The sequence below is a fragment of the Neofelis nebulosa genome, chromosome 6 (genome assembly GCF_028018385.1).
Source record: "Neofelis nebulosa isolate mNeoNeb1 chromosome 6, mNeoNeb1.pri, whole genome shotgun sequence".
NCBI classification, from domain to species: domain Eukaryota; kingdom Metazoa; phylum Chordata; class Mammalia; order Carnivora; family Felidae; genus Neofelis; species Neofelis nebulosa.
The window spans coordinates 38856039-38881408 of record NC_080787.1 but is presented as its reverse complement, the minus strand read 5'-3'; the positions used below and the strand labels follow the sequence as shown (position 1 = coordinate 38881408).

General features: G+C 44.9%; 1 protein-coding gene across 1 annotated transcript; it reads left to right on the top strand.

Annotated features, from left to right (window-relative positions):
* The first annotated feature begins 1591 nt into the window (after positions 1-1591).
* On the top strand, positions 1592-21678 carry PPIL1 (peptidylprolyl isomerase like 1). Its single transcript, XM_058733747.1, has 4 exons — positions 1592-1903; positions 4914-5068; positions 19590-19658; positions 20260-21678. Exons 1-4 carry the CDS (start codon positions 1848-1850, stop codon positions 20478-20480), a joined length of 501 nt encoding a protein of 166 aa, XP_058589730.1. The 5' UTR covers positions 1592-1847; the 3' UTR covers positions 20481-21678.
* The last annotated feature ends 3692 nt before the right edge of the window (positions 21679-25370 follow it).

Below are 25370 nucleotides of genomic sequence, written 5' to 3'. Positions count from 1 at the left end.
CAAACCGAACATGGAATGAGGTTCGGAGGTATATCGTTATGAAGCAGCTTATCTGGTGAGGAGATAGTGTGGCTTTTTACTCTTCCGATATTTTATAATATTAGAATTTCCTAGGGATAGGGATGGGTTAAAAGTAGTTACTTCATGGGTGCCTGGGTGGCTCAGTTGGTTAAGCGTCTGACTCTTGATTTCAGCTTGTGAGATCGAGCCCCACATCCGGCTCAGCACTGATAGTGCAGAGCCTGATTGGGATTCTCTCTTCCCCTTCTCCCCTGGTGCACTCTCCCTTTCTCTCTCAAAATAAACTTAAAAAAAAAATAGTGGGGCACCTGGGTGACTCCGTCGGTTAAGCGTCCAACTCTTGATTTCATGATCTCACAGTTCATGGGTTTGAGCCCCACATCAGGCTCTGTGCTGACAGTGTAAAATATTTTTTAAATATTTTAAAAAGTTTTAAAAAGAGTAGTTACTTCATATCAATTTTGAGAACAGTTTAAGTTTTGTTTTTGATTTTCAGAGGCATTAACAAGAAGTGGCCCAAGTTTCGCTTATTTTACAGAACAAGCTAAATTAAGGTTTGCCTATATGACTAAACTGGTTTGCCTGCTCAGGAAATTTTCAAGTCTGGTCTCCATTTGTGTTTGATTTTAACAAGGTGAAAGTACACCATAGTTCTTAGCTCGATGCCTGACATAAAGTAAGAACTCATTTAGCCATCGTTATTTTTTTTTTAATTTTTTAAAACTTTATTAACATTTATTTACTTTTGAGAGACAGAGCACAAGCGGGGGAGGGGCAGAGAGAGAGGGAGACACAGAATCCGAAGCAGGCTCCAGGCTCTGAGCTGTCAGTCAGCACAGAGCTCGACTTGGGGCTGGAACTTGTGAACCACGACATCATGACCTGAGTTGAAGTCTGACGTTTAACTGAGTCACCCAGGCGCCCCGTAGCCATCATTATTAACCAGTGTGCAAAGCATCTACAACATTTACTTACCCCATTTCTTTCTCCTCCTCCCTCCAAACCTTGCAGGGCCTCTACTTTGCTTCTCTTTGACCCTGAACAAACCTCCCTAACAACCTTCTGTCCCATATATCCCAGCCAGTCACTCTAAGCCTTGCGTTAGCCCTCATCTCTTTGATCTTCATTCTCATCTCTCTCCCTTTCCTTCTTTCTCATTTTCTTCCTGACCCTTTTCCTCTCTCTGTCCCAGACTCTTTGCTCTACTTTTTGGAGTCTTAAGGCTCAGGTTTGCTGTATGGCTAGAGACAAATGAACAAGTCATTTAACTGCTGGGTCTCGGTTTTCACATCTGAAAAATGGGAACAATAATATCTACTTTACAGGATTGCTCTGTGGAGTAGATAATAAAATGTAAGTGCTATGTAAATTGTACAGGGCCTTACAAAGGTCAGATACTGGCACCTCTCATTTCTATTCCCTTTCATTCTACTCTCTTTCAAGTCCCAGCCCCTTTGTGGAACTAAAACTTCTTCCGATGGAAAATTAGGACATAACTCCAATCGGAGTGCAGATTTTCTGGTTCTTCCCGCCTTCCCCGCCTAAACGAACCAATCAGAGCTACGGGAGAGTGTCGCACTCTTCGCTTGGAGACCACCCCCTACAATGGAGCTTGCGCTTTTCTCCGTCTCTGCAGCCGTTCTGTTTTTGCTTCACATACCAGCTTCTCCGCCTTGGAAGTGGGGTCCTTCTTCCTTGTCTCAACTCCCCAAATCTTGCCATAGCAAGGGTTGAACGGCAAGGACCGGAAGTGTGCGCAGCAGCGGCGGGTCCCCAGGCATCGACACCGGAAGTAGCAAGTGCTGCTGGATTGCGCGCGCTGCGCTATGGCGGCGATCCCCCCAGACTCCTGGCAGCCGCCCAATGTGTACTTGGAGACCAGGTGAGAGGTGTCGGGCCTCGGGGCTGGGCTGGCGGTGGCGACGCGGACCCCCGGCTTTGCCGCGGGGCTGGGTTCCGGGTACGCTCCCCCGGGAGGCCGGCCTCCACGTGGAGAAGCGTAGAGCGGCGGCCGTAAGGGCAGCTTGAGCGCTGAGTGGGGACCGCCACCTCCCGCGTCCGAGCTCCACACTGGGTCTCCCTGAGACCTCAGCGACAGTGGCCTGGTTGCCCTCCTCCCACCCGGTGGTTCATTCATTCATTCAACTAGCGTGTGTTGAGGTTGCAAGCCAGCGACGTTGGATCTGGAATCAGGTTAGAGGTGCCTATGGGGCGCCTGGGTGGCTCAGTCGGTTGAGTGTCGGACTTCGGCTCAGGTCGTGATCTCACAGTTCTTGCGTTCGAGCCCCGCATCAGGCTCTGTGCTGACAGCGCAGAGCCTGTAACCTACTTCAGAATCTGTGTCTCCCTCTCTCTCTGCCCCTCCCCACTTGTGCGTGTGTGCACTCTCTCTCAAAAATAAATAAACATTTAAAAAAAAAAAAAGGTGCCTAAGACACACACCGCTTTTGAATTTCAGAGTTGCGGTCATCTAGGTGGGGCTTGTTTATACAGCTGTTATAGTAACTACTAATGTTGTAAGCAGTTTAGTTGCATTAAACTATTAGAAAGGCACAGGGAGAGACACATTTCCCCCAGTATCAAAGAGTGCTATAACTGAGCACTAACTAGCGAGTGCCATGCCCCTGACATATAGCATCTCATATAGTTTAATCCACTTAATACCCACATGGGTATTATTCCACCTTCTCTCCAGTTTTAGCAGGAGAAATGCCAGACTTTACAGATGAAATGATTTGACCAGACTCATACAGCAAGTAAGTCGGGAAACCTCATTTGGAGCCTGGTCCGGCTGCCTCACATGCTAGGTTCTTTAGCTCCATTCATTCCACTGCCTCTTTGGAAGAAGTCCAAAGTGATCTTAAGAAGGTAGTACAAATAACCTAAGTCACTTCTTACTTCTACAACACTGTAAAATTAAAGCATGGTAGCCTGACATTCAAGATTATTATTTTTTTCATCTGGCCTTTGCCTTCCCTCTCTGGCTGCATCTTCTGCCATTCCCACATCAGTAGCCAAGGACCAGTTACTTTTTTTCTATTTTCTGCTCTTGCTCGTGCTGTTTCCCCCCGGAGCACAGTTCTCAGATGCTGCTTTTGCTCCCTGGTCATCTTCCCCACCACCAAAATCCTACTTCAGGCCCCAACGTGAAAGCAATTTTTGAATTCACCTGTTCACGTTTTTTTAAGTTACAAAATAAATCAAAATTTAAATCCAAGCAGTGTAAAAGTATATAGAGTAAGTGAAAGCCACCTCTTCCTGTAAAAACAGTAAATAGTTTGTTGGATGGCCTTCCACATCTTTCTCTGCGAACATCTAAACATCTCTTTTGTGTTGTTTCTTTTATCTTTTTGTTGTTGTTTTCTTATTTTGAAAGAAGGAGGCAGCAAGTGAGGGAGGGACAGAGAGAGGGAGAGACAGAATCCCAAGCAGGCTCTGTGCTGTCAGCGTAGAGCCTGACGTGGGGCTTGAACTCACAGACTGTGAGATCATGACCTGAGTCAAGATCAGGAGTCAGAGGCTTAACCGACTGAGCCAGATGCCCGTCTCTTTTATGTTGTTTCTTAAAAACAAAATCATGTGATCATACTGTATATATGTTATATATATATGTTTTTTTCTGTAATTTGCTTCTGTTTCACTTGCTAATACAGCTGCCCATAGTGTGGATATTTTGTATTTTAGTCACTTCTTTGAAGGACACTTAAGTTGCCTCTTGTTTTTTGTTATGACAAATACTGACATGAATATCCTTCCACATACTGTGTCCTTTAGCAGCATGTTTGTGAGTTTTGTTATAGAATACTTAGAAGTTGAAATTGCTCTCAAAAGGTATGTTGATTTCATAACTGTATAGGTATTTCCTGATTGCCATTCCAAAAAGTTATTCCCTGTATTTAAAAAATATGCACCAGAATATAAGCTCCATGAGGGAAAAAACCGCCTAAAACCATGCCTTACACAGAGTAGGTGTCGATCCCTGCTGAATTGTTAGTAGGGGATGAATTGCTGGTAGAAGGGCTTTTTTTAGAGAGCTATGTTCTAGCATATACCACATATATATATTTATAGAATGCTTATGCTGTGCTTGGCACTGGCTATCCAAACTATACATAGTTGCCTCAATTTTCACATTGTTGGAGCTTAAGATCTAGGTGAGTGATGGAGTAGAGGAGAGGGGAAGGCACCTAAGTCTTTTACTTTTTTCCTGAGCAGTACTTGGGGGGCGGGGGGAGGTAGAGGGGAAGGGCTCATTCCATTTGATAGGTATAGAGATGTGAAGTAATCAGGTTTTGCATTTGTTGCACCCTCTCTTAAATACACACAAACTGTACCTTTTTTTCCCATTAAAATTTTTACGAATAGTTAATATATTTACATGGTTCAAAAATACAAAAGTTTAAAAAAAAATACTCATTAAAAACCATCCTGTTTCCCATTTGTCAAATTTCTACTCCTACCCAGAAACTTATGCATGTTTAAATAAATACAAATTCCTGATATAATAATACCTTCTTTTTAAAAAATGACAAATTAAGTATTAAGTGAAATTTTTTTCCAAATTGAGGGTTGGTTATACTGGTTTCCCATGATCAGTGACTTTTTTTTTTTTTTTTTAATATATAAGGCTAGTTTGAATTTTTAGTTGTCCACAGTTATTTTGTTTACAAAAAGTACCAGAAGTTCCAATGTGTTTTACTCAAAGAAGATACCTGTGTTTTTATTATTTACATTGTGATGTTTTCCTTTGCTGAGCATGAGATCTGATGTTTATTACAATTTCATGACTTACATAAGTTTGAAAATAAAGAGTCCTGGATCAGTCCCATAATATTCCTGTTTGCTGTGACCTTGTTCTTGACTAGAACTCTACTGTCCTCCCCCTCCTGCAGCATGGGAATCATTGTGCTGGAGTTGTACTGGAAGCATGCTCCAAAGACCTGTAAGAATTTTGCAGAGTTGGCACGTCGAGGTTACTACAATGGCACCAAATTCCACAGAATCATCAAAGACTTCATGATCCAGGGAGGTGACCCAACGGGGACAGGTATAGTTAAGCCGATGTTAGTTGTTTGTTTTTTTAATTTTAGAGCAAGCAGGGGAGAGGGGCAGAGGGAGAGAGGGAATCCTTTTTTTCTTTTTTAATGTTTATTTATTTTTGAGAGAGAGAAAGAGACAGAGTGTGAGCAGGGGAGGCTCGGGGACAGAGAGATACATAATCCAAAGCAGGCTCCAGGCCCCTAACTGTCAGCACAGAGCCCGATGCGGGGCTTGAACTCACAAACCGTGCGATCATGACCTGAGCTAAAGGTGGATGCTCAACTGAGCCACCCAGGTGACTGAGAGAGATTCTTAAGTAGGCTCCATGCTCAGTGTGGAGCCCAATGTGGGACTCGATCCCACGACCCTGGGGATCCTGTGACCCTCAGGGATCATGACCTGAGCTGAAATCAAGAGTCCGACACTCAACTGACTGAGCCACCCAGGCGCCCCAAGCCAACATTAGTTGAATTCAGTGAAATAGGGCAGGCTGAGAGAGGAGCATGTGTGGAGGGAAAAATCAAGAATTTGGTTTTGGTTTTAGACATTACATTTGAAATAGTTGTCAGGTCTTCATTTAGAGGTGTTGAATAAGTGAAGGGATAGGAGTATGGAGTTCATGGAGGGATCTGGGATGGAGGTATGAATTTGGGAGTTACTGTCATTTAGATGGGATTTATTAGTGAAATTGGTGCATGCTAACGTGAGTTTCAAGGCCCCTTGCTTCTCAGTCTGCATTTTCTCTCTGCTAATTTCTGCTCCTGCTTTTTTTGCCTTTAAATAAGTTCAATAATCTTTGTGCCAGTCTTTTCTTAATCTTGTTCTTCTTTGTCATTTTCAGTTGTTCTCTATCTATCCTTTATAACCAGAGGTATTCAATGTTTTTAATGTATATGGACACATTTAAAAATACAGAAGATATAGGAAACTAGACAAAAGAACACGAAGATCATTTATACATATACTTCTTAAAGATTTCTTTTTTTCTTTTTTTCTTTTTTCAAGTTTATTTATTTATTTTGAGAGAGCACAGGTAAGAGAGCACAGGAGAGGCAGAGAGAGATGGAGAGAGAATCCCAGGCAGGTTCCCCACTGTTAATGCAGAGCCTGATGTGGGGCTTGAACTCACAAACCATGAGATCAAGACTTGAACTGAAACCAAGAGTCAGATGCTTAACTGACAGAACCAGCCAGGTGCCCCCTTCCTAAAGATTTCTAGCCACTATTAATTATTCCCACAATATCCACTTCTCAGAAACAATTGATGTTAACTGTTGGTGGACATTATTCTAGAAATCTTTCTTTTCAGATACCTAGTTAAAAAGATGGATGAATGGATGGATCACTAGCTAAATAGAGATGATTTCAAGACAATAGACTATGTCATGCATGTTATTGTTTTGAAAACAAAAAAAAAAACATTTAATTTTGTATATACTTAACAAAAATTGATTTCCTGTTATGAAAGGTGAGGCAGTCAGTACTTAAATTTTTACCCATTCCTGTTGTTTAGAAAAAAACTCAGTTTTGCCTGCATTCTGTGATGGGAAAAACCTAGTTCTTTCCTCCTGTGTTTTTCTCCCGCATGTCTCCCTTACTGCTAACACAGATCACTTCACTTCTGACACAAATGTATTTAGGTTTATCACCCCCCCCCCCCCCCCCCGCCTCGGCCGACAAGCAATTCTATGACACCAAGTGAGTGTCTTAGATTAACTCAGTTCCCACAAGTTAAGGCCCAGTCCCCACAAGATTGCCCCTCTTCCCCTGGCCCCCCTTTAGTCACAAGCCTAGGTTCCAATAACCCCCTCCTTGGGGTCCCTTAATTTGCCAGAGCAGCTCACAGAACTCATGAAGACGTTTACCAGTTTATTAAAGGACATGATGAAGGATACAGATGAACAGCTAGATGAAGAGATGGACAGGGTGAGGTCTGGGAGGGTCCCCAGGGCAGGAGCTTCTGTTCCTGTGGAATTAGGGTACGTCACCATCCAGGGACGTGTTTGCCCACCTGGAATCTCTCTGAACCCTATAGTATTGGGATTTTATGGAGGCTTCTTCATGTAGACATGACCAATCGTTATCTCCACTTCAGCCCCTTTCCCTTCTCTGAAGAAGCAGGGGTAGGGGGATGGGAGGCTGAAAATTCCATGCTTCTAGTCATGGCTTGGTCTTTCTGGGGACCAGTCGCCATCCAGGAGTCCACCTGCCTCATTAGAACAAAAGATGCTCCTAATGCTCTTATCACTTAGGAATTTCAAAGGGTTTTAAAAGCCCAATTTCAAGGACAGGTCAAAGACCAAATGTTAGAACAAGAGCTGCCCCTAATATTTTTATCATGTAGGAAATTACAAGAGTTTAGGAGCTCTGTGCCTGGAACTGGGGACAGAGATATATACACATCTATATCTCTTCTGTTACCTCACACCTACACTCCTCCCTCCCTTGCTCTCAATTTTTGTCATTAGTTTTATTTTTCATCAGGGCACATTTTCCATTCAGTGCCTGATTCCCTCAGCTACAGTATGGGTTCTACATTTCAGAGGGTTCAGTGTTTACCCCTAGGCTTTTCTGTTCACAAGTGCTGGAGGGCAGAATTTCCTGCTGAGTGGTTTGTATTGCAGGCGCTGGAGGGTGTTACATTTTTTTAAATTCCATCATGTTAGAATTTGAAAAAGACCGTGACTGGGTATTCTGTTTTTGGGCCACGCTCATTCCCTCAGATTTTTTTAGACAGGTCTGTTCTGTTGACTTCTGGTTGTAAACATGGCTTTGGAGAATATGGAGGCCAGATTTACTCCTTCCTTCAGCTCTGGAGAAGTGTTTTGATTTGTATTTGTGAATATTTTCTCTGTCACTTGCTCTGATTTCCTAGTTCCAGAAACTAGTTATTCTTTGTTTTATGACCTTTGCTTTTCACATATGTTACATTACTTTTATTTTTAAATTTTTATATGTTTATTTAGTTATTAAGAATCTTTTTTTTTTTTTTAATGTTTATTCATTTTTGAGAGGGGGAGATAGGGAGGGGGACAGAGGATCCAAAGCAGCCTCTGCGCTGACAGCAGTGAGCCCAGTGTGGGGCTCAAACTCATGAACTGTGAGATCAGGACCTGAGCTGAAGTCAGATGCTCAACTGAATAGGCCACCCAGGCTCCCCTATTTATTTTGAGAGAGCGAGAGCGTGAGCACATGGGAGCATGCGTGCAGGGGAGGGGCAGAGAGAGGGAGAGAGAGAATCTCAAGCAGGCTCCACACTTAGCGCGGAGCCAGAAGCGAGGCTCAATCCCATGACTGTGAGATTATGACCTGAGCCGAAATCAAGAGTCAGATCCTTAACCGATTGAGCCACCCAGGCGCCCCTATTAGATTTCGAGTGTGTGAAGTGATGTCTTTCTGTTTTGTCTTGCATCCACTGAGATAATCTTAGACCTTTACTCTGTGCCTTATTCAACTTGTGGTCATGTCTGTTCTGTCCTTTACTGCTCTGATTGATTTATTAGCACTGTATTGGTGTTATTGGGCTCTCAATCTGTTTCCATAGCTCTGCAGTCATTTCACTTTTTTTGTTGATTTATTATCTTGTCTTTGAGCTTTTGTTTTATTGGATTCTTATTTCTATTGAAGCATCTGTAGCTTGAGACAGCTGCGGAGAAGCCCTTGGACTATGTTTTCTCCCAGACTGAGTTCCTGAGGTGTTTTTTCTCTCTCTTTTTTTTTAAATTTTTTAAGTGTTTATTTAATTTTTGAGAGAGAGAGAGAGACAGCGTGTGAATGGGGGAGAGGCAGAGAGAGGGAGACACAGAATCTGAAGCAGACTCCAGGCTTCGAGCTGTCAGTATAGAGCCCGACACGGGGCTCGAACTCACAAACTGTGAGATCATGACCTGAGCCGAAGTCCGACGCCCAACCGACTGAGCCACCCAGGCGCCCCATGAGGTGTTTTTTCTCTTACAACCCTTCCTTTTTTTCTCTCCTTCCATTTGTTATAATACGTTTGCATAGTTTCTGTGCCACTTCTTTTCATCTTATCTATGCTTAATGTATGTCGGCACTGATGCTGTTTGTACTTTTTATTTGTTCAGATACAGTACAAGTGGATCCTCTTTGTCATTGTCCTTCCCATTCCAGATGCTAGGTTGCTTTCTCTCCATTCTGTTCTGGCCTGATGAGGTAGTGGGAGAGCTAATGCTGAGTGAGCACCTTACGTGAGGGCCAGCCTCTGTTCTGTTTCCCCAGCCTCTAGTAAAGCCCTCTCCCTGGAGACCTCTCCCCCAACCCTGGACTCTGGGTAGTCCCCTGAGAACAGCTGTAGTGGAGGAGAAGGATCCTCCTGCCCTTTTTCATTCATAGCTGGGTCTCTATAACAGGAGAGATTGATAGAAAAGCATACAGATTTGTTTGTTCTAAGTTTTGATGACACCGGAGCCTTGATAAAGAATTGAAGACCCATGGGCTCAGTTGGTTGAGTGTTTGGCTTGATTATTTCGGCTCAGGTCATGACCTCAGGGTCATGGGATTGAGCCCTACATTGGGTTCCATGCTGAACATGGAGCCTGCTTAAGATTCTCTCTCTCCTGGGGAGCCTGAGTGGCTCAGTCAGTTAAGCTTCCGACTTCGGCTCAGGTCGTGATCTCACGGTTCATGGGTTCGAACCCCGCATCGGGCTATGTGCTGACAGCTCAGCTCCTGGAGCCTGCTTCAGATTCTGTGTCTCCCTCTCTCTCTGCCTTTCCCCTGTTCATGCTCTCTGTCTGTCTCTCAAAAATAAATAAATGTAAAAAAAAAAAAAAAAAAAAAGATTCTCTCCCTCCTTCTCCACCTCCCTCCCTCCCTTTGCCCCTCTCCCCTGCTTGTGCTCGCTCTCACTTTCTCTAAAAAAAAAAAAAAAAAAAAAAAGGACCTGAAGAAATGGTTATACTTGAGTGTTTTTGTGCTGGGTTTGACAGTGTTGTGCTAGGGTGGTTTCATTGTTTGAGTGTTCTGTGCTAGAGTGGAAACTTGTGAGAAAACATGCTAGGACGAAAGGGGTCTGAACTGAATGTAGTAAACATCAAGGCTTGTTCGTTCAGCTTCCTCTTGGGGTCCTTCTGTCTTAGAAATGGGATGTTCTTTTCCCCAGGTATAATGAGGGCACCTTTCACATGAGGGTCTTAGGACCTACTCCAAGGGAACGTCACAGTGTCCTTCTTGTACCTGATGTCTCTCAAATTCCTTCAATTTGAAATATTCAGTGTGCCCAAGTGCCATATTTTGGGGTAGCTTGTCCTGAACCCCAGCATGGCCCGGTGCCCCCCCGCTTCCCCAAGGCGGCCATGGCTGGTGGCCTGCCATGCCGCTGCTGAGCCCCCCTGTGGTATGCACAGGCTTCTGTCTTCAGGGACTTCTCTTCAGTTTTTTCAGGGTTGCTTACCCACTTCTTCTGTTGGCTTCTCAAAATTGGAGGCTATTTGTAAGAATTCTCTGGGTTCCACACTCTCTTTCCTGCTTACTACTTTTAGGGAGTGCAGGCAGAAGAATCTCTCTTTCCTTGGCTTACTCTTCTCAGCATTTTTGTACTAAGTTTCTTTCCTTTTTCTTTGGTTGATGCTGGTGAATTTGGGGCTTGGAAAAAAGTGGAATTTTTTTTTGTCTGTTTCATCAGGTATGGAGGGAGTCTAAGCCTCCCTCACTCCTCTTTCTTTATCTGAAAGTGTCCTGTCAGCACTTTGCTGTACTTTCCTGTCTTCTTCCTCTCTCTTGTTACGAGATAAAATTTTAATTCATAACGCCAGTGAACTGAGAGAGTCCATGATAAATGTACAAGAATTGGAAGTGACTCAGATGTGAGTTGTTCATGTCAGAGCTTCCCTATATTTCTGTAATTGCTCTGCAATCCTTCATAATGTCACATTTCCATGATGCAATTTTAATGAAATGGAATCACTCAAAAGATTTCCAAGTAATTGCTTCCAGCCTCAAGTGTAATGAATGATTGAGCTGGTAGGTCTGTGGTAGAAGGCAAACAAGGTGAGGCCCTCCTGGGTCACTAATATGAACTGCTAGCTGATCAGGCGACATGTTTTTTGCTAAATATCTCAGGTGAACAGCATGACGCATCCTGGGCTCTTCAGCAAGTCGATGTACTATTTCTGTCCCTCCCTGTTCCTTGGTCTGGCTACTCTGGAACTAACTATCCTTTCCACAGTCTTTCTTAAGCACCTTTGCCTGGTGTTTTCTCAATTCAGATACCTTTGAATTCCTGCTGCGTTTATTTATTAAGTTTTATTCATTTATTTTGAGAGAGAGAGCATAAGTTGGGGAGGGGCAGGGAGAGAGGGAGAGAGAGAATCCCAAGCAAGCTCTGCATCGTCAGTGCAGAGTCCGATGCGGGGCTCGAACCCACGATCGGTGAGATCATGGCCTGAGCTGAACTCAAGAGTCGGACGTTTAACCCACCGAGCCACCCCGGCACCCCACTTGCATCATTTTAAACTATTTTTCCTCTTTAAAATTTTATGCTGGCTTTTTCCTTAGCTGTCTTTTTTATCTGCTTCTACTAACTTCTTCCCTTCCTCTCCTCCCTGTAAGACGTGGCATCCTGTCAGGCTCTTCCTTTCGCTCTTCACGCTCTGCAGTTAGCCTCGCCGTGCTCACCAGCTGGCGTGATCCCGGTGATTAATTGCATGCTGATTACGCTGCACATCGCCCTCCCTCTGACTCCTCGTCTCCTTTTGGTAGCCCCAGGAACATCTGAAATCTAACCTTGGAACAGCCAGCTCATTGTTAATTGTATTCATTTGGTGAATATCTGCTCAGAGTCTGCTGGGTATCCTGTGCTGTTCCAAGTCCTGTGAAGAGACTTAAGCAGTGGAAGCCGAGGCATTTTCTTTTACTTACAGCTCTCCCTCCTCTGCCAGGAAGACAAGATGGTTCTTACAACAAACAACAATAGAGGTGTGCCTGGGCGGCTCCGTCGGTTAAGTGTCTGACTTTTGATTTTGGCTCAGGTCGTGATTCCAGGGTCGTGGGATAAAGCCTTGTGTTGGGCTCTGCGTTGAGCATGGAACCTGCTTAGGATTCTCTCTCTCTCTCTGCCCTTCCATCTGCTCTCATTCTCTCTCTCAATCTTAAAAAGGAAAAGAAAAGAAAAGAAACATCTATAAGGTAATATAATATGCAAATTTATGGTGGTACACTCTGGGTTATATATATGACATAGGTTGGAATAATTCATAATAAGAGAAAAAGTACAGTGGAGTGGAATTAGCATGGATAGAGGCATATTGTGAGGTGGGCCTTGAAAGAAATGTAGACTTTTAACTCTTAGGAGGACAGGGAAAGGCATTCTAGATTTAGGAAGAAGAATGAGTAGAGTAGAGGCACAAGTGACAGAGACGTGTTGAGTGTGAAGGAGAGCGCAGCACCCCAGATGTTGTGTCTCACATGCTGGACCAGCCACCTCTCCATGTCCAGGACAAATGTGTACAATGTGATCTCTGAGGTCCTTGAACTGCATGTTTAGGGGACAGTTAAGGAGCTGTTAGGGACAGAGTGCACAGAGTAGTTAGAGATAGCATGGTGGATAAGATCAGACCAGTTCACGGAGACTCCCAGACAGGAGTTCAGATTTGATCTAATATTATTCTGGAACTATTTTGGGACTCTTGAGTCTGGGATAAGAAAAGTAAGTGAGGAAATTTAATTCAGCCATGGTAGATGGCAAGGTCATGGAGTGTGGGATGAACAGGGTCGTAGAGCCTGGTGGGCTTGGGGTTGAATCTTGGCTTCACTTGAACTTACTAAATGTAGACGAGTTGTGTAAGCTCGTTGAGTCGTCTTATCTATACATGCAGAGTGTGGTTGTGTTCACCTCATGGAGTTGTTGTGAGTCGTAAATGAGCCGATGTTTGTAAAATGGTGAGTACAGTCTTGACCCAAAATAGGAGCTTTAAAAAATGTTATTCTTTATTTTGATTGTTAACTTACTTAACAAACATCTTTTGGACCTCCTGCCATATTCCAGGCATGTTCTACGAGCTGGGGATACAATAGTAAATTAAGGAAGCCCTGGTGAAGTTCTCATTCTAGTGGGAGAGACAGTGAACAGCTAAGTACATAATACACTATCACCATCATGACAAATGATGTGCAGAAAATGCTGTAGTAAGGGGGTAGAGCAGGAATTCTCAGCCTTGGCACTGTTGACGTTTGGGGCTGGATAATTCTTTGCTTAGAGGACTGTCTGTGCATTGTAGGCTCTTCAGCTGCATCTCTGACCTCTCCCTGCTAGAAGCTAGTAGACCCTTCAGTGTGACAGCCAAAAATGTCTCTACACATTGTCTGATGTCCCTAATGGGGAAATTCACCCTCAGTTGAGAACCACAGGAGTCACGGAGGTGTTATTTTGGATAGCGGGATTAGGGAAGACCTCATTGGTAAGATGCATTTGAGCAGAGCTCTGAATGAAGTGAAGTAGTGAGCCTGAGACTGTCAGGGGCAAGGACACCACAGAGGGAATAGCGATCAGAGGCCTTAGACCAGAGGATGCTTGGCAAGAAATAGCACAGACCAAGTGGCTAGGGCAGGTGAGTGGGGGGAAGAGTGACAGAAGATGACTTTGGAAGGTAGCAGGACACCAGGTCATGGAGTCTCATAAGTGGTGAAGACTTTGGATTTTGTCCTAAGCGTGATGAAATGTCACCAGAGGGTTTGGAGCAGAGGACTGCCATGATGAGGCTTGTTTTAAAAGGGTCCCCCTGACTTCCATGTGGAGAACCAGCTGGCTTGGAAAAGAGGAGACAAGGCTAGAAGCAAGGAGACCAATTGGAAGCTTGTGAAGTTTATCAAAGCTAGAGTTTTTTGTATTTGGCCTAGGGTGATAGTGGTTCTGTCGGTTCTGATCCTCTGGGAAGCAGATGCTAAGACAGAGTTAGACATTCAAGAGCTTGATGGGAGTAACGCCTGTGAAAGTTAAAGGGGCAAGAGAGCAGTGGTTGGAAGGGGAGGTCTTCACACATCAGTGCAGGTCTAACATATAAAAAAGGACAGGGGGCAGAGGAGAAGGAGCCAGTAGGGGAAGGGGAGGAGTCACCACCAGTAAGGTGGGATTTTTAGAAGGGTGACATCAACTGTCAGATGCTGCTCACAGAGCAAGCAAGGTGAGGCCTGAGGATTGGCCATTGGATTTAATGACGTGATGGTCACTGATGACCTTGGCAAGAGCCATTGTAATGGAGCGGTCAGGGCTCAAGTCTGATTGGAGCGCATTTAGAGGCAGGAGAGGAAGCCAAGACACCAAGTGTTGCCAGCTTTTTTGAGGAGTTTTTCTGTGAAGGGGCGCAGAGGAATAGGGATACTTGGAGCGTTATGTTTAATTTTTAAGACCTTTTTTTTTCCTTTTTTTCTTTTTCTTTGTTTTTTTTTTTTTTTTTTTTGCTGATAGGCCTGGTCTACTAGAAAGAAAAAAATGGTACAGCAGAGGGAGGAATTGTAGTTGCAAAGTTCCATAACGGTAAATGGGCTCCATTAGGTACATGGTGGTGGGATAGTCACAAGAACGGTTTATTAACGAGGGAAGAAGGAAGGGAAATGGGTGGAGATGTGGGAAGGGGAGTGGATTTGGTGGTGAGAGCACGTGAAAGTTCTCTGCCTTTTTTGTCATTGAAATAAGCAGAGTTACACTCAGAGCAAGGAGCAGTGAGGGAGTGGTGGAGGTTTGCCGATTGAGGAACTGCAAAAACCCATGCAGTCTGACTCCTAAGGTGAAGTATTAATCACTACCCTACAGTTGCCTCTCACAGGAAAATGCCCAGGTTGTCTCCGTTAAAGATAGCTCAGGGGCGCCTGGGTGGCTCAGTCAGTTAAGCGTCCAACTTCGGCTCCGGTCATGATCTCACAGTCTGTGAGTTCAAGCCCCGCATCAGGCTCTGTGCTGACAGCTCAGAGTCTGGAGCCTGCTTCGGATTCTATGTCTCCCTCTCTCTCTGCCCCTCCCCTGCTCGTGCTCTGTCTCTCTGTGTCTCAAAATAAATAAAAACATTAAAAAAAAAAAAAAAAAGATAGCTGATCATCGCTGATAATACAGTGTTTGCTCCATGCTTTACACTGCGTGGTTTCTGTGCATGATCTTACTTAGTTCCTGTAACAGTCTTAGGAGACAGAAGTACGACAGAAGTACTTCTACTATTCCATTTTTCAGACAAGGAAACTGAGGCTTTGAGAGGGTAAATATCTTCCTTAAGGCTACACGGCCAGTTGGTGGTGGAGTTGGAATGGAAATCTGGATCTCTCTGGCCCCAGAGGCAAGTGAGGAAGACAGGACTCCTAAGACCCGTAAAGCTTCTTGGAGAGATGTAGCATTGTTTCCCACGTTAGATCTGGTATCTGGCATTTGCCCTGGTAATCCAACAGCAGCAGCTCCACCTGTTAGTTCCCTCTTCCAAAGACTGTTACTAACAGTGATTGTATCAATTTGGAATGCTTTTGGCTGCACATAACAGAAAACTGCACCGGCTTAAACAAAGAGAGCTTTTGTTTTTCTCGCATAAGAAAATGTCTGAAGGTAAGCAGTTGTAGGCCTTGGTTCACCTGCCCAACAGAGTTGTCAGGGACCCAAGCTTACTATATCTTTCCATTCCATCATTGTTAGTGTGTTGGCCTTGGATCTCAGACTTGTCTTATGGCTGCAATATGGCTGCTGCTGCTCCTGACATCACCTCTGCTTTCAAAAAAGGGAGATGGGGAAAGAGCTATGGGTGAAAGACAAAGGAGCGTGTTTTTCTCCCTTTTTATTAGGAAAGTTCTAGCTTTCCCAGAAACTCTACTCAGCAGGCTTCTGTTTGTATCAGTAAGTCCGAACCAGATCATCTGACTACCCCTAGCTGCAAAAGGCACTGGTCAGTACCTGCTTCTCCTGTCCCTGAGGTTGAAGTAGGCCATGGAGAAGGGGTTAGAGAAAGTTAGAAATGCTCAGAGAACAGCTAACCTGCTGTTAGATGCTGTCTTGCCAGAAAAGAGGTTTTGATGGGTTTGGTCAGTTGCCTTCTGGAGTCAGGTGCCCCAGGCAGAGCTTTCATGTAGGCCTCTTCATGGGTCCCTGGCTCACCTGTACTGCCTTGGGACTGGTCCCAAAAGGGGCTGTGGCATGGGAGCGATGGGGTAAGTAGCACCAAGTATGGTCATCTTTGAAACCACCGTGTCTTAGATGCCGCTCCAGTTCATCGTGGGAGTTTTCTGCCAGGCAGTGAGCAAGAAGAGACATCGGAGGGGTCTTGGGGAGAAGGAAATATTTTTTTAAAGCAGAAGATCATAAAGAAAAAGATTGAGGGATTTCAACTGCGAAAAATTCTGTGCAGCAGAAGATCCCATCAAAAGAGTGATAAAATTTCGTCCACCGGAAGAAAGTATTTGCAAAAGCATTAACTGACCAAGGATTAGTATCCAAAATATTAATCCTAATAATATACAAATCATATATATATATATGAATTATATATATTATATATATGAATTATATACATATTTTTATATATATGAATGTCAAACCACTTAGTAGATAAGTGGCTGTTCACAGAGGAGGAAAGCTAAATAGCCAGTAAACGTGGTGTTATGCACACCTTCAAGGAAATGCAGATTAAAGCCCAAGAGATCAGACACCTCTCAGACTGAGGAATGTTAGAAAGTCTGGCTAAAGCACCTAGAGCAGTAAGAGTGAGCACTGTGGGTGGGAGTGCACATTGGGGCCGCTTCTGGCAAGCTGTTGGAAGAAATCTGGTAATGGGGAAATACTCAAACCGTGACCCTGCCTGTCCATGAGGTGTTGTCCCTAAGAGCTCCCGCACTTGTCTGAGAGAGGCGTAAGAATGATTACTGCAGCATGGTTTACAACAGCAGAAACAGGAGAAGGATCCCAGACACCCATCGACATGAGGAAAGGTAAGATTGGTGTTACAATCGCACAGTTGGAACGAATACTACAGAGAGCCGCATGGAACAAAATGGATAAATATGGCGAACAAAGAAAAGCTAATTGCAGAAGAATACATAGAGTATAATACTATTTATATAAACCGAAAAATATGCACAGCAGCAATGCATTTTTTTAGGGTGCATACTTAGGTAGTAAAAAGGAGAAAGCACGGAAGGGACAGACTCCTGGCCAGCATAATGGCTACCTGAGAGGAAAACGTGATTCTTTGAAGTAGTTGTTAGCTGGCGGGGAGGTGGGTGCAGAGGGCAGGGAGTGTGTGTGCATGGTGTCTTTGACTGGATTGACCACACTCTTCCTGAGCGAGGGTGCAGTTTGTCTCATTATTCCTTGTCTCTTTTGTACATCTGAGATATTAAATACCTTGAATAAATGTTGAAGAGAAGGGACAGAAGAGTAAAAGAGCGTCCAGAATACAGAGTTTACAAAACAGATCAGTGCCTGTCGCCATTGTATCTGTACTAGACTCGGCACACAGCAAAGTTTTGACTGCAAAGCTTCCAGATTGTCAGCTTTATAAGTGATCGTTGGCATCTGGGTACCCTGCTCTGCACTGGAAAACTCTTTAATCGTGGCTGTCCCCCTACCGTCTCTCCCCTATTCCACATGCCCAAAGGAATGTTTTGATTGGAATTCTTTGTCTTTCTGACATTTTGTTGCAAACCCTACTGGGTTGAATTAGATTATGAAAAGATAACATATTGTGTGTAAATGGTGCTGTGGAGCCCCACACTAGTTGCAACTGGTCAGACTATGCCTGGTGAGTACCGAGGGGCCCCCGTGCTCTTTCCTCTCCTCTCCTTCTAATGACTTAACCCCCGGGCTTCATGTGTGACTCTTGACTGGCCCATCCCTTAACCCTCTTGTTCTTGGTGCCATTTATGTGATGGCTTTCGGTTCCTAGAGGGCAGGGGCCCTGAGGTTTCATCCTGGAAGCCCCCGGCTTGCAGGGATCCCACTTCCAAGGCCCAGCCTGCGACGAACAGCCCGCTACTGAACTTCGCCCTCCGTTTGCTCACTCAAGCCCTGGATTTAGGGCTTGACCACAGTTTGCGCCCATGGCCCTCTCTTTCATAGTCAGCCCTAGCACTAACCACCCCCTCTGCCCCCAGCCTCAGGTAGGAACCTTGACTCTGTAGTCTGAGATAATATATTGGTTACATGATTGCTCTTGAGAAGTAAACTGACAGGTTGGAATTTTTGGAACACATTTTTATAAAGTCTGGTATTTGGGTACTTTCCCAGAAGCATAGGTAGCCTGGGCCGGGTGGGAGGTTTCCCTGAGTCTGTTAGGATTCACTCCCATTCTTCTTTGCGTGAGAAGTGTTTTCTTCCAGCACCGGGGGCTATGGTAGGCTGTCTGTGGTGGAACATTCTAAGTACTGCAAGGGATTTTCACCATGGAAACACCTTAGCTGGCCCCTGGGGCCTGGGAGGAACATGGTGCGTTAACATCCTACTTTCATCGCAGGCTGTAAGAGGAGGTGAGCTCCCTGTGTCTGGGCTGTTTTCTGGCTGCCAGGCAAGCAGAGTAAGCTGATGAACCCAATGTTCACTTTGTTCCAGGCTGTTTTGTCTTCGTTGGTCAACTTGGAGAAACCAGAGTAATTCACAAGTAATATTTTTTTGCTAAATAGTTGATGAGGCGAGTTGCCTCCTATTAGGACATTTTTTTTCCTTTGGGAACACCATATTTATTGTATCATTTTGCTCTAAGAACAGAACCTGGGTGCCAGCGCCACACTCTCGTGGACATAATATAAATAGCGTAAGGTGGTGATGTTGCTAGCAAAGCGTTCCTAATCTCACGTCTCTTCATAATCTCCTTAGTGATGCACGACCTCTCCTCTCCACGGACTCTGCCTGCTGTGATATTCCTTTCTGCCACATTGCCACTTTCCACTCTGTTTTCCTTAAGCTGGAGATCTTTGACTTAAATGAATGTTACTTTCCTTCATCTAGGTTCAGGACGGCGAGTAGCTCTTTAAGTCTTGTGCCATCTCTGGTCCATTAAACACGGCTGCCTACAGTTCTGAGTTGGTAGGCCACAGAGGCCTGTCGAAGCTCAGCAGGGAGGAATGTTGCTTGATCAGCAATGTCTGTGATGGGCACCGGGTTAAGGCTTGGGGCGCTCCTGTCTAAAATACTCATAAAAAAGTTAAAAATTAAGAAATCTCTTAATCCATCAAATTATAAATGGTAGTTAAACTGTAGATAGTTAGGTTATAGGGGACTTTAATGTCCTATTGATAATGTTCTATGCTTTCTGCATATTTGACAGTGAACACGTATTACTTTAATAACCAGGAAAAAAACACTCTTGGTGTTATTTTGAAAAGAAACCTCTTACCTGAATGAAACCAGTGATCCGAATGTGCTGTGTCTGTGCTTGATCCTGCTGCTGGGCTACGTAGTTGCAGTATACTTAGCAGGGGCCAGGTGTGCTCACTGCTCTTTCCTTTTGTATACTCCGAAGAATCTTTTGACCCTGAACCATAATTCTTGCCGTGAGGTAGAGCGTGGGACTAGCTGACTGGCTTCTTGTCTTCTAATCTGGCAGGTCGAGGTGGTGCATCTATCTACGGCAAGCAGTTTGAAGATGAACTTCATCCAGACTTGAAATTCACGGGTAAGTAAAGAGTCTGGCCGGACTGGGTAGGAAGAGGGAGAGGACTTTAAAAGCTTGCCCTTGCCTGTGATCCAGGGCGCATGCCTGACACCGTGGTGTGGTGCCATGCCGCTGCCCAGCTACGGCGCCACAAAGAGCCGTGGTGGATTAGAGAAGATGACGCCTCTCTCAGGGTCCTGAGCAATTCACAGTGCTGGCCTGAGTGTTCTAGCCTCTAATTGTTGAATGTTGCTGTCATAAACTGGGAGTTATATTTATATACTATGTGTCTGTAGTTCTGCACTATAACTAAAGTCTGCTTTCCTCAGAGAAGGAGGAGACCTGGCTGGGATTTGGAGGGGAATCAGGAACATGGCCCAGCAGTTGGTGGGGATCATCATGGACAGAGAAGCTGGGGAGTAGGCAAAGACCAGGAAGATGAGGTTGTTGGGGTAGTGCAGTGATGGCCTTTGGTGCAAAGGCGGAGAGCCTGCCCTGAGGGCAAGATTGTTGGGGTCACGTGGTTGAGGACAGAGGCCAGAACAAAGTCTGGGATGGTGTAACACGCTCCAGGCTGGAGCTTTGGGGGTTATTCATACTCTTTCTTCCTTTTTCCCACCAGGGGCCGGAATTCTCGCAATGGCCAATGCGGGGCCAGACACCAACGGCAGCCAATTTTTTGTGACCCTAGCCCCTACCCAGTGGCTTGATGGCAAACACACCATTTTCGGCCGTGTGTGCCAGGGTATAGGAATGGTGAATCGAGTAGGAATGGTGGAAACGAACTCCCAGGACCGCCCTGTGGATGATGTGAAGATCATTAAGGCATACCCTTCTGGGTAGGCTTGCTGCTTTCTTGGGCACACTCAGGTCCTCTGAGATGGCCTCGGTGAACCAGCTTCCAGATGACCTAGAATGACACATACTTAAACTTCATTTTGGCCTTGCAAATCACAGAGCTAAGGAGACCTAGGGTCTTGGGTGAGTTAGAGATGGAAGCATATTTTTATTTTCTTTTATTTAAATAATTTTTCTAAATTTTATTTTTGAGAGAGAGCACGCTCACAAGTGCGGGAGAGGGGCAGAGGGAGGGAGAGAGAGAGAATCCCAGGCAAGGTCCACACTCAGCGCAGAGCCCAACGTAGGGCTCGATACAATGAACCTGGGATTGTGACCTGAGCCAGAATCAAGATTTGGACGCTCAACCACTGAGCCACCCAGGCGCCCCGGAAGTATATTTTAATAGGATGCTTCTTTTCTCTTCCCCCGGTGCCTCTGTTGACAGAGCATTCACAGAAATGCTCATAAGTAGTCATTCACGGGGAACTGCCTATTGCAAATGAGCCCCTCCTTGGTTGTGTCTGTTCTGATACACTTGGAACAAAATGCAGCCGGCTCTGTCATTTCGTGGTGCCTAACCAAACTTCTTCCTGCAGAGATTTATATTCTGGCCTACACCGCAGTCTTCGGTGGCTGACAGCCACAGAATTCAAAACCAAGTAGTGTCTATCAGCCTTCTTAACTCCATGCACACCCTATTTCAGTCTCCTACATTTGTTCTTCCAGGGAATGTATGCATCTCTATATATATTTTCCCTCTCAAAACCAGAACATCAACACTGCTGTTTCTGACACTTAGACATCCCACGCAAAGCCACGTTGGATTTTTGCCAAATGAAAAATGCATCCAACAATCAAGTTTCTAAGAAGGTGTCAAGTGGGGAATGATAATGTGTAATAGTCGAGAAAGGAATTTATTAAAAGCAAACAGAAACACTGACCATTTTTTCCCCAGGAAGGAGTAGAACTCTGTAGTGAGCATAAGGGTAGACTATGAATTCTCCTTAAAAAGCAGTATTGTCATGAAGGAGAGGCACCACTTAAGTTTTTTTTAACCTAGGACTAGAGAAACTGGATAAGGGATTTTACATGTTTTTTAAATCTTTCTGATTTTTTTTAATGGGGGGTGGTAACAGAAAGGAAGTCGCCATCTATGCAATACATAGAAACTTCCAAAATAAAGTGCCACTGATGGTTGAAATTGCTTCTGGGCTCTGATTTTAAAGACCATATGAAGTTTTAACAGCCATTTTAACTTGTGAACCATCTCAAGTAGGATTGTAGGGCTCATCTTCAACATTTCACATTTTGGGTTTGTGGGTCTCCAGTGGACTTCTATTCAGGAGCAGGGCGGACTTTAAAAAGGCAGTATCTAAGAAAGAATTTAAGTGATATCCACTGGCATTTCTGAGTGAGGGGGAATTGTGTAGATTAGCCAGGTGGATGTGCTGAGAGACCTAAAGCATCCCTTGAACTTGCGGGAAACCCACCTTTATGTTGTTACGGACCCAGAGGTGGTATGTAGTGTGGCTTCCTTAAATTGGCAGCTGCTTGATTGAAGAGGGGATTGTAGCTTTAATCTTCTTCCTTGTCATTCCATAAATTTTGGAAATGATGGGTTACTTTAGGGAATGACCAAAAAGTTGTATTCCTCAAGCCTTCCCCACCTTCAGCCTCTTTCTCCATGCTTCTCTTTCTTTCCTCTCAACAACAAAAAAGCAAAACCCAACAACAAACTATGTAAATGACTTTATTAACTTTTCAGAGATGGTGTTGGGCAAAGTACTGTTCTAGACTCTGGGGAAGTAGAAACTTCTTTTGCCCTGAACTGGGCAGACATCATTGGACCCACCTCTAAGAGCAAAGAATAAGACATCCATCCACTTAACCTCCCCGAATTACAATCCTGAGAATGCCCGTTTTCACCCAGGTCGTGGGAGTGGTGGAAATGTACCATCACTGCTCAGAGAAGGAAAGAAGGGCCTGAGTACAGTGCACTTGGCATGCTTTACCATACACAAGAATAACCGGGAGCCTGCCAGAAAGCAAGTTGGGATTCAGCATCTGTCCAGAGAGTCTGTATTTCTGTCCAGCTCCCAGGAGATGGTGACTGCTGGTCCAGACATCACACTTTGAGTAGTGACATCCCAGAGGTCACGTTTGTCCAACATGACAGTGGGGGCGGGGGAGATTTTCCTAAGCGTGGGACAGTCCGCACCATAACCTGATCTGCCTCCCCGACCAGTGGTGGCCTTGGAAGAGTGAAGAGATTCAAAGCACAGGATGAGCTTTAACTGCTTCTGGCTTTGGCTGCTGAGATTAAGCTTGTAGAAACAGTGCCCTTCTGCCTTTTATTCCCACTTTACTACACCGGACATCAGACCATGGTGTGTGGCACTGAGTCCCCGTGTGGGCACCAGCGTGGGTAAGATGCGGTATAGGTTGTAGACATCACAGAAAATGCAGGGGAGAGGTCTTCAGCAAATACGACATTGAAGAAAAAGGGCTCTGAAACCAGATTGCTGTTCAGATCCCAGCTTCGCCATTTTGCAGTGGTGCGAAGGACAAGTTCCCTAAGTTCTCTGTGCCTTAGTTTCCTCCACCATAAAATGAGGATAATAGCCCTGGCCTCATAGGGTTGTGAAGATTTAAATGAGCTAGAACAGGTCATCTGAAAAAGCACCAGCATTTAGAAAACAGCTACAGTTATTACCACTGGCCCTCAAAGCCACCACACCCCTCTCCTACCTCTTGTACAGCTTCTCCCTCCCACTGGGCTAGCCTCAGAGAAAAGGTTTTGTCTTATTCCCCGCTGGGAGCCCCCTCAGCACCTTATGCAATTCTTTGAAGTTATTGCTAAATGAATCAAATTTAGAATTGTTCTCTGTCAGGAAAAGATTAAGATCCATTCGCTGAAATAGCTTCACCGCATCTCCAAACCCAGATTTTAGCTGGTATGGCAGCAAAACCTTTCCACTAAGCCCTCTGGAAGTCCTCAGCTTGATTTATTTTTGGATTGTGTCTCCAGAATATGTCAAAATAGCTTTCCCCGCATAAGGGAAATGATTCCTACCCCCAGATCCTCGAGCCAATCTGAGACGTCACTGTGGCCCCTTCTGGCACCACATTCTTGCAACGTGTGGAGGAGGAAACATTGAAAAGCACATTTGTTTGAGTGGTGGAGTTTACTGCCTACAAAGTGCTTTGTGGCCTCAGAGCCTTGTTGCCTATAGGAGTAGGTTACTTACTCTAGGTAAATACCAGGATAGGGATTTTCCAGCAACATTCTTTTGCAGATAAGAGAGAAGCAAAGTGCAGGGGAAGAGAACATGTTAGGGTCTCACTCGAAGGTTGGCTTGGTCTGATTTTAGAAATTGGATCCTCCTTTGTTCTTCCAAATGGGTAATTCACGATCCCTAACCGCATCTGAAACCACAGGTAGCCAGTTGGGGGCAAAGTTTGTGGACAGAGAGATATGAAGCTTTTGTGTGACCTTTGGTGAAGCCCTTTACTTCCGGAAGTTGGTTTCCTTATTCATCAAGCGAAAATTAGAAGTAGTCCCCTGTTAGCCCCAAATTTCTGAATCTAGGTCATTCTGAGAAGATAGCTTCGGTTGCCAAGTTTCCATTTAGCATGCTGTTTTGGAAGTTCGCCACTAGAGGCCGCTGTGAATACAGTTTAGCCTTGCTTCGGAAGGAAAGGCCTACCCATGCCTTTCGCGATTTTACTAAGCCAGGCCTGCCACCCCTTGGATATGGTAAACCAGCAACTATTCAGACTGCAAGAGGCCAGAATTGAGATGTCAGCCTGGCACTAAGTCTATCTGTTGGTACGTGCCGACCAACCCTCTTTCCTGTCTACTGGACTAGATGGAAGAGAAGCCCACTGTGCATGGTAAGATTGGCTGAGTCCTTGTGACCACAGGGCCCAGTTCTATAGCATGCCTCATTAAAAAGAGCTAGTTCCCTCTAATATTCAAGCTTTACTGTTGAATTCGTTCATTTAGCAAGTAATCCTTGTACCATTTTTTTTTAAATTTTCTTTTTTTAGTGAATATTCATTTTTGAGAGAGACTGTGCAAGCAGGGGAGGGCCAGAGAGAGGGAGACACAGAATTCGAAGCAGGCTCCAGGTTTCGAGCTGTCAGCACAGAGCCCGACACTAGGCTCAAACTCATGAACCGTGAGATCATGGCCTGAGCCAAAGTTGGACATTTAACCAACTGAGCCACCCAGGTGCCCCCTGGTACCCCTTTTATGCCCAGTAACAGCAAATATTTTCAAAGAATCAGAAAGTCAACCAGAAGGAAGCTTGAAATGAAGTTACCATTGCCCTTGTTCCATGCTCTGTGGAAGCTTCTTATTTGTATTTTTCTCTTAATTCCCCAAATCAACCTCTAAGGTTGCAAACTGGAGACCAAAGGTAAGTAGCACAAAGCCTTGTCCAGAGTCAAGGAATGGATAGGATACCCGGTCCAGGGTTGCATGGCTAGTAAAAGGCCAGGGCTCGGACTTGAACTTGGGAACTTCTGATCCCAAGTTCAGCCCATTTATCTCCACTTTTGGCATACAGGGGAGGAAGATGACCAACAGATAAAGAGAATGATCTAGTGGCAGGGAAGGGGTTGGATCCTGAATCTCTCGCTGGCCTGACCAATCTGCTGCTGCGTCCTAGGGTGTCCCCAAGCGGGGCTGGCTGGGAGGCTCCGGGCTTAGCTGTCTCGAAGTTCCTTCCCAGCAGCCTGAACCAGGCCTGTGGAGGCACAGCAGGAGGGAAGGGAGTGGGGAGGGAACACAAATGACCCTAATCAGTGTGTTTATTGGATCATAACTGTATTAGCCTCACAACTCAGCGAATCTCACAGAAATCACTTTCCTCTCCATGAGGATTTAGC